General features: G+C 52.7%; 1 protein-coding gene across 2 annotated transcripts in view; it reads right to left on the bottom strand.

The window, feature by feature from the left end:
- Nucleotides 1-14,238, bottom strand: part of RSU1 (Ras suppressor protein 1) — a 144,180-nt gene extending 129,942 nt beyond the window's left edge. Inside the window, exons 1-2 of one of the 2 annotated variants that reach the window (XM_054390078.1) lie at nt 14,130-14,238; nt 5,825-5,875 (exon numbers count right to left, since the gene is read on the bottom strand). In XM_054390078.1, the coding sequence (XP_054246053.1) occupies nt 5,825-5,875; nt 14,130-14,238 (160 nt within the window). The remainder of the gene's footprint in view (nt 1-5,824; nt 5,876-14,129) is intronic. The other variant, XM_054390079.1, reaches the window with a different exon arrangement.
- Nucleotides 14,239-14,464: the final 226 nt, after the last annotated feature.

The following is a 14,464-nucleotide window of genomic DNA, read 5'->3' as shown; positions in this document are numbered from 1 at the left end:
ACTTCTATGACAAATTGCTCAACATGAAAATTCAGCAATCTCCTGACATTTCAAACTGCTGGAAACCAAGCACAAAACAACCTGTGGCTGGCCACCCCAGCGCTGACCATGGAGCAGCAACACAAGAGGAAGCAGCCTGGCTGGCCCTGCAGGACACATAGCTCTCATCAGCACCCTGAGCGCTCTTGGCCTGCACAGGGCTCTCAGGAGGATCCTAGGATCATAAGATGTTAGGAGTTGGAAAGGACCTTTGAAGATCATCCAATCCAACCCCACTGCCAGAGCAGGGCCATAGAATCCAGCACAGGTCACACAGGAACACATCCAGACAGGGATGGAAAGGCTCCAGACAGGGATGGAAAGGCTCCAGACAGGGATGGAAAGGCTCCAGACAAGGAGACTCCACAACCTCTCTGGGCAGCCTCCTCCAGGGCTCTGGGACCCTCATAGTGAAGAAGTTCCTCTTCATGTTGAGGTGGAAACTCCTGTGCTGGAGTTCATATCCACTGCCCCTTGTCCTATCCCAGGATGCAACTGAGCAGAGCCTCTTGACCCCCAGCCCTCAGATATTTATAAACATTTATTAAATCCCCTCTCAGCCTTCTCCTCTCCAGACTAAACAGCCCCAGGGCTCTCAGCCTCTCCTCACCAGGCAGTGCTCCAATCCCTTCATCATATTTGTAGCCCTCCCTTGGACTCTCTCCAGCAGATCCCTGTCCCTCTTGAACTGAGGAGTCAGTGGCCAAGCTGGCTGTGGATTTCAGAAGGTAGGTTCCACTGGAGCTTGGGTGAAGCAGCCCTCAGCAGCTGTGCACAGAAGAGCAGAAAGGATACCTGTAAGGATGGCTCCTGCTGCACAGAAGGTGCAGAAGTCACACCTGTGCCTGAGCAAACGATGGAGCATGGTTTCTGCAGAAGTGTGTCCTGTGGCTCCAGCTCCCTCCTAGCCCTCTGGCACAGCTGCCCTCATTCCCACCACTATCCATGCTGAGATAGTGACCCCCGAGAGCAGGAGGTGAACGGCACCTGGGGGGCTCCCTGCTGCCAGCAAGTGACACAGAACAAAGCCAGCTGGGGCACATCTCCCAGACAAATGCAGCACGCTGAAGGGTGGAGGTCTGTCAGCCAGCCACTCCTTTCCACACACTTGAGGACCATCTCTCAGGACTTCTACTTATTTGGGAGTTAACTGCTGGGTTCACAAGACAGCTGGGACAGGGTCAGCCAGCCTGGGGAAGCTAACAGCACACACATGCCTGCCTTCCATTTTGCTTACTGATAGAGGGCTTCAAATCCCTAAATGCTGGGAGGCTTTCATTCCATCAACAGAAGGAGCCCCTGGCCCATCTCTATGTTTAGTTAAGGAACCTTACAAATACTCAGCTCTCCCCTTTGCTTTAAACTGCCTTGCCACAGGAGAGCCCAAAGTAAAATCATGTCAGGGTTGCACCTAACCAGGTTCAGAAAGACTGCAGAGTAAGAGCAATTTAGCTGTCCTCAGAGCTCTGCTTCTGAGTGTGAAGCACAGGAAGACCTCATCAAGCAGCAAAGGTCCAACTGAGCTGTTTCAGAAGTCACCTACAGCAGAAGCAGTTGGTTCAAGACTCCTCCATTAACATAGCACCAGATAGCTGCAAAAACCCAGGCCAATATTCCCCAGGAAAATCAACATGGATCTGAGTACTGCTGATAATGAAGATGAGGCTGAGGGAGACCTCATTGATCTCTACAGCTCCCTGAAGGGAGGTTGCAGTGAGCAGGGGGCAGCCTCTGCTCCTTGCTGCCAAGCCACAGGAGCAGAGGAAATGGTTCCAAGCTGCCCCAGGGCAGGTTCAGGCTGGATCTCAGGAAATCTTTCTTCCCTGCAAGGGTTCTCAGCCATTGGAATGTTCTGCCCAGGGAGTCCCCATCCCTGGAGGTGTTTCAGCAGTGTGTAGAGCTGGTGCTTAGGGACATGGTTTGGTGTTGAGCCTGCAGTGCTGGGTGGAGGGTTGGACTGGATGAGCCTGGAGGTGTCTTCCAACCAGATGTGTTCTGTGATTTATACAGGTAAATGCATAAGCACCAGCAGTTCAAACACTGCCTCCAGTTCTGGTGTCCCCAGCATGAGGACACAGAACCGTTGGAGCGAGTCCAGGAGGGCCACAAAGATGATCCAAGGGCTGGAGCACCTCTGCTGTGAGGACAGGCTGAGGGAGCTGGGGGTGTTCAGCCTGAAGATTCCAGGGGGACCTCAGAGCTGTCTTCCAGTACCTGAAGGGATCCTGCAGGAAGACTGCAAAGGGACTTTTCCTGAGGGTGTCTAGAGAGAAGACAAGAGGGGATGGACTGAAGCTGAGGCAGAGCAGGGTTAGACTGGAGCCAAGGAAGCTCTTCAGTAGGAGGGTGGTGAGAGTCTGGCACAGGCTGCCCAGGGAGGCTGTGGATGCCTCCTACCTGGGGTTGTTCAAGGCCAGGTTGGATGAGGCCTTGCGCAGCTGAGTCTAGCTGAGAGGTGTCCCTGCCCTTGGCAGGGGGTTGATGATCCCTGAGGTCCCTTCCAGCCTGAGCCATTCTAGTACTCCATAAAAGGCACACTACAAACATTACCAAAGCCCATGCCCCAGAAAGACTCCAAGCAGTGACATGGTTTGACAGAGCAGTTCTCATCCTTGCTAACGAAGCTTTATTTACTTTTAATAATTTGCTGGCAAAAGTATGAAGTGTGGTTACACAAAAACATGCACATCCAGTTCTGCCATGTACTTATTGCTCCAGACAGACATATTTACTCTGAACAGGAGGGACAAAAGGCAAGCAGAACACTCATTTGAAGGGCAGAAAACTAGCATAAGATGCTAATATGACCTTACTGCAGCATGTCATGTGTCACTGACACCAGCTGCCCAGTCATTTTAAGAACAATCTGCTGAGACAATTTATTACATAGCTCAAAAGATTAGGTCAACAGTGTCAAAAAAGGAATATGGACTTGAAATTTAGCCTTTTAAAAGCCTGTGCTGTCTGTTTAAATGTCCACAGCCATTTGTGAAGGAATAGTGAGTCTCAGACTTGAGCTACTGCTCAGGAGCAGCAGTGGCTCTATCTCCCCATAGAATCAACCCAGAGGTAGCAATTACAAGGCTGACAGAGTGTCCTAGCTGACAGAAGATGCACCTGCAGCCTGCTGATCTAAGGGCTGCTGCAGAAGAAAGCCACAATCAGAAGCTGAGGTTTAACAAAGCACAGTTTTAGAGTGGTGCAATCTACTTTGGTGCTGCTCTGAACACTAAAACTGCTGTCAACACTGCACTCTGCACTAAACACACCCTTCTTGGACACTTCTTATCACCACACCTTCTTATCACTCCCCCAGCCAGGTGCACATCTAAGACTCAAAGCTCAGACACAGGTTATTTACTTAGCATTTCATTCTGCAGCTCATGTTGCAGCAGGTCCCCTCCACAGGCTCAGCTGAGCACACCTGAAGGCTCCTTGCAGGACTTCCAGCCTGGCTTCTCTTCCTCAGAGCAAGGCAGCAACCTGTTACCTGTCCAGCTGGCTGGGGATTCAGCCAAACCCAGCCCTGGGCTACATTTGAGATTCACAGTGGTGTCAAGTTGAAAAGACTATCATAGAATGGTAGGGGTTGGAAGGCACCTCCAGAGATCAAGTCCAACCTCCCTGCCAGAGCAGGGTCATCCAGGGCAGGTCACACAGGAATGCATCCAGGTGGGGCTTGAAAGTCTCCAGAGAAGGCGACTCCTCCCACCAGCCCAGGTTGCTCAAGGCCTCATCCAGCCTGGCTTTGAACACCTCTGGGGAGGGAACATAAACAACCTCCCTGGGCAAGCCCTTCCAGTGTCTCCCCACCCTCACTGCAAAGAATTTCTTCCTAATCTCCAGTCTCAGTCTGCCCTCTTCAAGCTTCAATCCACCACCCCTCATGCTATTACTCCAAGCCCTTGTCAAAAGTCCCTCTCTCCAGCTCTCCTGGAGCCCCCTCAGATACTGGAAGGCTGCTCTAAGGTCTCGCTCGAGCCTTCTCTTCTGCAGGCTGAACAGCCCCAACTCTCCCAGCCTGTGCCCAGAGGGGAGGTTCTCCAGCCTCTGATCATCTTCATGGCCCTTCTCTGGACCTGCTCTATTGGTCCCAAGTCCCTCTTATCCTGGGGGCAGCAGTGGACACAGTGCTGCAGGTGGGGTCTCAGTAGAGCTGTCTGACCACAAGAGAGGTGTGCAGAGTGGCCTTGTGACTCAGCTCCATCAGGGGCTGGTAGCAGATGCTGGGTGGCACTGTGCCCAAGGCAGGTTTACCTCCTCTCAGCTTCCAGCTATTCCTGAAGCCACAACCATCTACAGCAGGGGAGAGCCATGCATGTCACAGTGAACCTTCCCATTTTCCCTGGCTGACTTTGTCCCTGAATTTACTCATCTGCTACCATTTGTGTGAGGTGGCTGCAAAGTGCTGCTCAGATTTATAAACAAATACAGACTTCTTTGAAAAGTACAGGAGGCACAAAACCAAACAGCAAGATGCCATTGTAGAGGACACTGTACCATCAGAAGCATGGCCTACAATAACCAATTCCTACTACTCACACAGCAACCAATTTTATCTATTTACTACTACTAGAAAGCCTTGAAGCTACACTTCAGCAGCCAATAAACTGCATCCAGAGACTCAGTGTTTGCATGCTAGAATCATTCTTTCCTCTGCAGCTGTGCTCAGAGCCCAAAGTGAGATTTTCACACTAATACAGAAGGTGTTTTAAATAACATCATCCTACAGCTCATGAAGCAAGGACTGCAGAGCTCAACAGGTTGGGGTTTGGTGCTTGGTTTGTTGGGGCTCAGTTTGGTTTGTTGGGCTTTTCTCAGACACAGCTCAATTTATAAACCTTTCCTTGGCTGTGGCCTGGTACACGCCAAAGCACCTACACAGTCATCTCCTCAACACACAGCCCCTTGGCTGGTCCCATTCCCCCTCCCCATTTCCTATACTCTTAAAGAATTCAGTTCCAAAAAGAGAAGGCTGGTGGAGATAGAAACCAGCTGACACATGGAGAGAGCACAACATCACCACCACCACCACTCCCTCTCTAGAAGAGGCACAGCAACAGGGATCAGACAAAACTCACTGCTTGTACTGCAGCAACCAACAGCAGATTTGGACAAGACACAGGTGGGGAAGCCTGAAGCATTCTCCTGCAAAAAATGGTTTTGCCTTTCAGCATTCAGTCTGAGATCTGCCTCCACTAAGCTAAGTTTCAGGTTTATGTTGCTCTCATTCACCAACACCTTACTTGAGGGCTTCTTCACACTGGGAAGTAGGATCCACAAGGCAGTAACTGCAGGTGATGTGTGCACTACAAGCAAGAGACAACTTATACTCCAAAGATTTATTTTGACAGAAGTAGACTGCTTGAGCTTCATTCCTCAAGCTCACATTCAGTTGGGCCTGGTTCACATTTTGGTTATAGATAATTTGGATTTATTCTCACTAGCTTCAGTCTAATCCCTTACCCATCTACCAGAACAGGAACTGTAGCATCTCTGATGCACTTAAAATAAACCAAAAACCCCCAAAGTCCTCACCTAGACATAAGGACTTCAAAGTCATGGTGGGGAATGGATTTCTTCCTGAGCTGGTAGCAATGATGGATCTACCAGTGCATGGCACTGAAGCACCTTGACCTTGGCTGCCAAGTCACACCCTGCATCTACTTATTTTTAATCAAGTGCTCCACCAGGAAGTCCTCTTAACAGCCACATCAACACCACAGACTAGCAGGCCTGCTTTTGACTCCTGCTCAGCGAAGTCCCAGCCCAGCAGGACACTTACTTGTAAGCTTGTTGTGACTCAGAACCAGCTGCGTGATGTGAGACAAGGTAACTGCAAAGGAAGAGAGAGAGAGGTCAGTTTATCAGCATGGCAGCCTGGAGCTTCTACCTCAGCTCAGAAAGTCAGCTCTCTGCTCCAGTAGCTCCAGATTCATGTGCCCTGGCACAATGAACACAGCTCAGGACACATCCAGCCACCCCCTGCCCCTTTCCTTCTGCTGATGCATCAAACAGGACCCAAGCAGCACCCACCAGTGCCCCCAGCAGAGCTCTGCCTCTGCAGCCCCTTCACAAGGGCTCCTGAAGCTATCCTGTGCCCCACATCTCTCACCCCCCAGAGCCCTCCTTCATCAATAAACACCACAAAGGTTAGCTCAGAGGCAGCCCACAGGGGTCTGCTGGCTTAGGGAATGAAACCAGCCTGGCGAGCATGGGTGGGAGCTGGCCAGGCTACTCCATGGGTCCTGCACTGCAAGCTAGGAGCAAACAGCTTAGCGAGCTTTCACGACACAGGTACATGTTGCACTCAAGCCCTGGAGGCTCCTGGCTTACCATGGACAAACAGAACCTGCTGGCACACACCGACAGGTCAGAAAGGTCACCACGGGCCCTCATGCAATCAGATTGTGGAGGAAGGAAAGGTTGGGAGCAGAAAGGAAGAAACAGTGCACAGCCCCCAAATGTCTCCTAAGAGATGAGGGCTCCAAGTCCTGCCTGCACCTCTCAGAAGCAGAGCAGAAGGGCAGAGAAAGAAGCCCACACAAGGTCCACAAGGGGACTGCAGCAAAACCAACACGGGAGAGTGGCCAAGAGCTGCAGCCCCCAGGAGAGCTCTGAGCTGTGACAGGTAGCAGTCACCTGAGCCACTCCCCACGGCTGACTGCCTACACAGATTGCTGCACATGGCAGCACTGCCCACCAGAACAGCAGAGAAGGTGCTGGCAGCAGCACCATCAAGCTTGAGAACAGATGTCACAGCCTTCCTCATGCATTCCTCTCTCCAGGCTGAGATACTTTTAACAGCAGTGACAACCAGCCACTCAATCCCCAGTCAGCACTCCATGGGCCCTGGACACCCAAAGCTGATCAGTAAGGACACAGCCACCAGCAAGGCAGCCCTACCACTCAGCACCCTGAGATGAGAAGTGCTCCAGCCTGACCTCTCCAGCACTAAGCAACTCCATCCAGCTCAGAGCTAAGCACCCCCTACATCAGCAGTGCCAGGGAAAGCCATCTTCTCCTGCACTTAACTCAGGAAACAGCCACTGCAGAGCTCTGGGGCTGCCTGACTCACCAGAGTCAGCCCTGCTCCACTGTATTTCAACAGAAATTAATTTCCCACCAGGCAGTGCAGTTCCCCACCCTCCCCCAGCCTGTTTCCCCCACCCTACAAGGCTGGTCATGGCTATCTTCTGCAGGACAATTCAAGTGGCTTGGATGTCCAGCCAGGTCATGTCCTCCTGTCCAAGGGGGCCCTTTGCCCCTCATTAACTCATACAAGAAAGGCCAAGTCCACCACCTGCCAGGGCAACCTGTTCCAGTGTTCCACCACCCTCATAGTAAATAACTTCTTCCTAACATCCAATATAAATCTGCCTTGCTCTAAGCTTCAAACCATTGCCCCTTGTCCTATTGCCAGAAGACCTTCTGAACAGTCCCTCCCCAGCCCTCTTGCAGACCCCTCCAGGCTGAACAGCCCTCTGATCATCTTTGTGGACCTCCCTCCGCTGAACCCTCTTCAGCAGGTCCATGTCCCTCCTGTGTTGAGAACCCCAGCGCTGGTCAGGTGAGATCTGAACAGAGCAGAGGGGCAGGATCCTCTCTCTCCATCTCTGGCCACGCTGCTTTGGATGCAGCCCAGGCTGCCCTTGGCCTTCTGTGCTGCCAGTGTCCATTGCTGGCTCCTGTCCAGCTTCTCCCCCACCAGCACCCTCAAGTCCCTCTCTGCAGGGCTGCTCTCACTCTCATCACCCCCAGTTCCAAAAAAGGAGAAGGCTGGTAGAGATAAAAAGCAGCTGGCACATGGAGAGAGCAGAACATCAACACCACCACCACTCCTCTATAGAAGATGCGCAGCAAAGGGATCAGACAAAACTCACTGGAAAGCAGCTCTGTGGAGAAAGACTCTGTGGAGCCCTGGTGGACAACAGGATGCCCAGGAGCCAGCAATGTGCCTTTGGGGCCAAGAAGGCCAAGGGCATCCTGGGACACATCAAGAACGTGGCCAGTAGGTCTTTCCCTCTACTCTGCCCTGGTGAGGTCTCGTCTGGAGTCCTGGGTTTGGTCCTCTGGGCTCCCCAGTTCAAGGACAGGTAACTGCTGAAGACGGTACAGCAAAGGGCTACAAAGATGCTGAAGGTCCTGGACCATCTCTTATGAAGAAAGGCTGAGGGATTTGGAGGTTCTTAGCCTGGAGCAGACTGAGGAGAGAATCTCATGCTGACCAGCACTTCAGGGGTCAAGAGGATGGGGCCAGGCTTTTCCCAGTGGCACTCAGTGACAGGACAAGGGGTAACAGGCACAAACTGGAATATCAGAAGTTCCATCTAAACATGAGGAGGAACTTCTTTACTCTGAGGCTGGCAGAGCACTGGAGCAGAGTGCCCAGAGGTGGTGGAGTCTCTATGTCTGGAGACATTCAGAACTCCCCTGGATATGGTCCCATGCAACCTGCTCTAGGTAACCCTGCTCTGGCAGGGGAATTGGACTAGAGATGCTCTCCTGAGGTCCCTACAACCCCTGTCATTCTGTGACATCCCCCAAAGACACACAAAGAGGCAGCATTCCAGCATTAGCTTGCCAGGAGCAAGGCTTTGGGCATCTGCACTCTGGGACTACTTACAGCAGCATTTTGGCTGGACCTAATCAAAAAGATTCTCAGTCTTGAAAGGTCCAAAGCTGCCAGCAGTCCAGAGACAGGCCTGCAAGCACTTAAAGAAAGAGACTCCAGATACAAAGTGGCATTTGGCCACTCCACAAGGATGGGAACCTGCGCACTGCAACTGACCTGTGTCCAACAGAGCAGCCCCTCCAAGTGCCAGCCTTCAGCTGGCTGCCACTGGCCTCACCCTGTGCTAACAGCTGACTCTGGCATTCCTTGTCCTGGACAGGGTCAGCTCTGCAGAACAGCTGCACCAGCAGCTCTGCACACACCTGTCAAGCAACAATGACACCCCTGAGAACGCCTGAAGGCTGCAGGGGGCCTGGTGGGGCTGCTCTGCTCTGGCTGCACACAGCTCAGGTATGACCAGCAGGGCTCACTGAGGATCACCCAGCAGGTCAGTTCACCCCATGCAGATGTAGCTCCCTCGTAACTTCTCTAGGATGCCACCAGGAGAGCTCCCAGATAGCAAGACACAGCTCCTTGGGGCCAGCAGAGCTCAGGTGCCTCGTTAACATCACAGCCATTAGCATACAGGAGATGTTTCTTCCATTTCAAGAAACCAAACACCCTCCCAGAAGTCAGGGGGTCAGGATCCTGTCAGCTGCCAGAGCAACAGTTAATTACCAATGCTCATTGTGGCCCCAGCCCCACCACTGCTTCACAGCAGAGTCAAGTGAAGAGCATCCAACCAAGCTCCTCCCCTCTGGCCCCAGCATCAAGGCTTTTCATCTGCTGCTGCCACACACTGCAAATCAGCTTTACATGGCACACTGAGATGACAAAACTTTGCAAAAAGGAAGAAAAAGCCTCCCCAACCGGAAGGCTGCAGAGACCTTGCTGAACCAAGATAAGACACTGCCTGTCCCATCGGGGGAAGCTGAGCACTACAGCATCACTCAGACTTGCCCATTTCAGGAGTAACCCAACAACAGCAGGTGGAGGGCAGGCTGCTGGGGGCTGCTCTATCACCAACACCTTCTGATCAGTAATCCAGGCATGCTAATTCCTGAACAGAGGATGCAGCTCCCCTGCAGCGTGAGCAGCTTACAGATGGAATGACCTTGAGAGCAAACAAGCACATGGAGCACACAGGACTTCACCCAGCATTCCTCCCCTGACAACAGCAGCAGATGGGCAAAACACTTCCTTAACTCACAGCTTCCCCACTCTGATCACTTAAAGATACAGAAATTGGAGCATAGAGATTGGTCTCTGTTCCAAGAACACCTCCAGAACTGCTGATGGCTGTTTGAAGTCCTACCAATAGATGTCCTAAGCACCAGGCACAGCATGCTGAACCTGACTGCTCAGCCTGCAGCACATCACCAAGGCTCTCTACCACTGCTTGCATAGCCTGGGTCCTTTGCAAGCAAACTTCATCTATTTCCTTCTCAGCATGGAATCAGAACCCTTCCAGAGGCCATGGCATTTGCAAGCAGCTCTGCCTGCACAGGGACAGCAGAGCTGTCTCATAGATGGTGTGACACTGTTTCCATTGCATGCCAGCACTGTCACAGAAACCTTGCACATTTCAAGCTGCTTCCCATGGTCTGTGCATGACCCTGAGGAGCTGAAGCACAGAGCATCTATGTATTTTTAGTCTCAAATTAAATCTCTTCTCTGCAGAGCATCTTGGGAAAGTTTCCACATTACCTTTATGAAAGCCTCCAAAACTCGTATCTGAAGGTCTGTAGCACAATTCCACTTTGTACTTTAAGGCACTAGGAGCAAAACCAGAAGTGCCTGAATGTAAGGAATACTCCAAAACCAGACCTTGACTCCTCCTGATACCACCAGGCCCCAGGAGAGAATTCCACCCTCCCTTCACTGAACACAAACACAGCAAGAGATGTGGATGGTGCCAAGCTCTGGCTCTAAGCTAGTTTAGAAAAACTTCAGGTATCTCCACCAAGCAGAGTATTTCATCTGGGCTGGGAAAAAGCCACTGGCATTTGGCAGAGGTGAATTTGGTCTCTTTTGTCTGTCCCAGGGCTGCTGTGTGAAAGCCAGGGCACAAGAAAATCCCAGTGGCTGCCCTGTACTCTAGCAAGTCATCCCCTAGACTGCAGAGAGAAGCCAGAGGAGGATCCTGCCCAAGCCCAGGCACACAGTGCCCTTCTCATCTCTTCTCTGTCCCCACATAACAGAGCTTTCTGTAACCCCCTCCAGTCTGGTTTGGTTTTTTAAACATACAGGACAAGAACAGGCCTGCACCTGGAGGAGGAGGCTGAGCAGAGGCTGCCTTAGCTCCAGGTGGGTTCATTTCAACAGCAGGCCAGCAGCTGCTCTGCATCAGGCACTCAAGGGACAAGGGTTGGTCCTTCTCAGGAAGGGAAAGCAAGGCCAGGGGGAGCAGCTTACTGTGAGTTATGGTCACTGTGGGAGGGGCATTCACAGCCATTAAATAAGGGAGACAAAATTCCTATCAGGGGCTATTGAGCACACAAACTTAGTCTCCTCCAACCTAGCAAATCCTTAAATGGCCAGAAACAGGGAAACCATCACCAAAATGTTCCCTCCAATAACTTCAGCTCAGCCTTCTCCCTGAATACCTGCTGTTAGCCATTGCTGAAGACAAGATGCTGTGAAAGAACAGTCACTGGGCATGATCATGATGACTGTTTTTAACCAGGACCTTCATTTCATGGCAAACCAGAGCCTCTGCAAAGGCCAACCTTGGCACTGTGCTGTAGAGATGCTCAGAACACCCAGAAGGGCAGGCACCAGGTCAGGCTCATTCAGCTGCCCTGCCAGTTCTAAGAGCCAGAGAAAGCCAAAACATCCATTCTGAGCTAGAAAAGATCATCCATCAGAGACAGATGACAGGGCTGGAAAACAAGCAAGTTCAACACCTTCTCAAGCCATGAGGTGCCATTCAGGCATGGCATCTCTTCATCAAGGGCATACCTGGAGGGTGGCAAATAACTTGACCATACCAAAGCCACCAAACCAAACCCCCCAGCTTCAAATGCCTTCTCTTCAGGGTGCAGAGAAACTGAAAAACCAAGGAGGTCTACACTAACTGGACAGAAACAAGTCATCACTTCCCCCTCCCAAGCCACCACCTGAAAATGGAGAAGGCCCAAACCCCCACTTTAAACCAAGTCACACAATGAGCATCAAGAGTAGCTGCACCAAGACTTCTCTGATGCAGCATTAACAACTCTGCACTTCATGCACTTCTGCTCCCTGACAGATAAGCCTCAGATGCTTGATTAGAATCATAGAATGGGTTGGGTAGGAAGGGACCTGTAAGATCATCTAGTTTCAACCCCCTGCCATGGGAAGGGGTAGGAAGAACACCTCCTACTAGAACAGGTTGCTCAAGGCCCCAATCAAGGCTTTCAACACTTAAGAGGCTTCACAACTTCTCTGGGCAACCTGTTCCAGTGCTTCACCACCCGCACAGGGAAGAATTTCCTCCTGATATCTAAATCCAGCTTCTTCCAGTTTAAAGCCACTGCCCCTCATCCTGACACTACAAGCCAATCACACCCTGGGCTGCATCAAAAGATGCGTTGCCAGCAGATGCAGAGAGGTGATTCTGCCACTTTGCTCTGCTGGGCTGTGTCTAGCTGATGAAACACATCCAGAGGAGGCCATGAAAACGATCAGGGGGTTGGAGCAGCTCTGCTATGAGGACAGGCTGAGGGAGCTGGGGGTGTGCAGCCTGGAGAAGAGAAGGCTCCAGGGAGACCTAAGAGCAACCTGCCAGTACCTGAAGGGGGCTACAAGAAGGCTGCAGAGGGACTGTTTGCAAAGACCTGCAGGGACAAGACCAGGGCAATGGCTTCAAACTAGAGCAGAGCAGATTGAGATTGGATGTGAGGAACAAGTTCTGCACCAGGAGGCTGCTGGAACACTGGAACAGGTTGCCCAGGGAGGTGGTTGAGGCCCCATACTTGGAGATATTCAAGGTGAGGCTGGACAGGGCTCTGGGCAACCTGATCTAGTGGAGGATGTCCCTGCTGAGTGCAGGGGGGTTGGACTAGATGAGCCTTGAAGGTCCCTTCCAATCCAGACCATTCTATGATTCTAAGCCCTTGTCCAAAGTCCCTCCCCAGCTCTCCTGCAGCCCCTTCAGGTACTGGAAGGCTGCTCTAAGGTCTCCCCAGAGCTTTCTTGTCTCCAGGCTGAACAACCCAAACTCTTTCCACCTGCCTTCATAAGAGAGACAAAGAGCAACTTGTCATCAAGTCTTTGTACAATAAAATGGGTTTTAACTTTAGCACTACTGGTGTTAGTTTATCTGAAAGGGATTACTTCTGAGAACAGGTCTGTAGTTAATGCCTGCTAAGCACTCCTTTGTCTCAAAGAATAGCTCCTCCAGTAGAAATACTCTCTATTTAGCCCAAGTTGTGGCCTCTCCAATTGTCCTGAAATCCCACACACAACACAGAATGAGCCACAGGATCAGTACAGGATGAAAAGTGAAGCACAGAACCTAGTCCTGCAAAACTGCCCCACCACTGTGACCAATGATGCTTCAGCCTGTTGCCAGCTCTGCAGCCCAGAGCACGTTGGTGGTTGACACCAACCTCATCCCCTGGACTCGCTTCCATCAGGTAAGAAGAGCTCTGTACACTCACTCCTGGTTGCTCTCAAGTTTAACAAGCACAGCAAAGAGCTAAACAGGACATGGTTCCAGTTTCCACTATGCTGTTTCAGGTTTGGCTTTTCTCTCCTCACATCATGCACTTAGGGCAATCTCAGCCTGTGGCACACTGCAGCCAGCCACAGTGTGGCCTGCCTGTCAGCTGTACCCTACCCCCACCAGTACCCTCAGCCACAGCACACACAAAGCAGTTCCCCCTGGCTCTTCACCTACATGTTCTGCAGAGCTGCCTGACTGCTGCTACTAAGCGACAGCAAAGGCAGCGTACCAGTAACAGCCCTGGCACAAGGACCCTGTGGTACCCAGAGCAGGCTGCTGTTGTACCCATCGCACAGCACCAGCTCCCTCTGCTTCAGAGACCAGCCCCGGGGAACTCCAAGGCCACTGTCACCCAGCCCCTTTCAGAAACCAGAAGGAGATGCTGCTTGCCTAGGCTGCTGCTTCGGTACCAAGGACAGGAGGCGGAGAACCATCATCGCTGGGAGCCAGACGGCAGCGGTGAAGGGCTGGGATCGCTCGGGGCCGCAGACGGTGCCGGGCACGGCCGCGCTCCCCACGCCAGCCCCTTCGGCGCAGCGCAGCAGCGGCTCCCAGCACACATGCACGGCTTGTTAGGAGCAGCCCAGAGCTGGCAGCTGACCGTGTCCCCGGGCCCCCGATGCCCAACGCTTCGAGGCACCCCCGGCTCAGCAGAGTCTGGAGTCGCCACCGACGTCCGCTGCAGCAGTGGAGAGCGGCCCAGCCCAGCGCGGTCCCGGGACAAATAAGGAAGTTTCCGCGCTCTCCCTGCCCGCCGCCGGTACTTACAGAGGCCGGGCACGTCCAACATGTTGGAGATGCCGCGGTCGCACATGTCCACCTCGGGCTGGTTCTTCTCCCTGCTCTCCTCCACGATCTTCTTCAGCGACTTAGACATGGTCTGGGCGGGGCAGAAACGGGCACCGTGAGACGGAGACGCAGCCGGCCGGGGACCCACCGGAACAGTGGGACCGAAGGCAGCGAGGCCGGCCCCCTCCGCTCCGCGTCGCCGTCGGCTCCTGCCTCGCCTCGCGGCGCCCCGTCCCCTGGCACCCTCCCAGCCCCACTGAACCCTGACCGCGCAGCCAGCGGAGGGGTGGGCCCGCGGCTGCGGCCCGGGGACT

The sequence above is a fragment of the Indicator indicator genome, chromosome 20, assembly GCF_027791375.1.
Source record: "Indicator indicator isolate 239-I01 chromosome 20, UM_Iind_1.1, whole genome shotgun sequence".
NCBI lineage: Eukaryota > Metazoa > Chordata > Aves > Piciformes > Indicatoridae > Indicator > Indicator indicator.
This window is presented reverse-complemented; position numbering and strand designations above follow the sequence as displayed.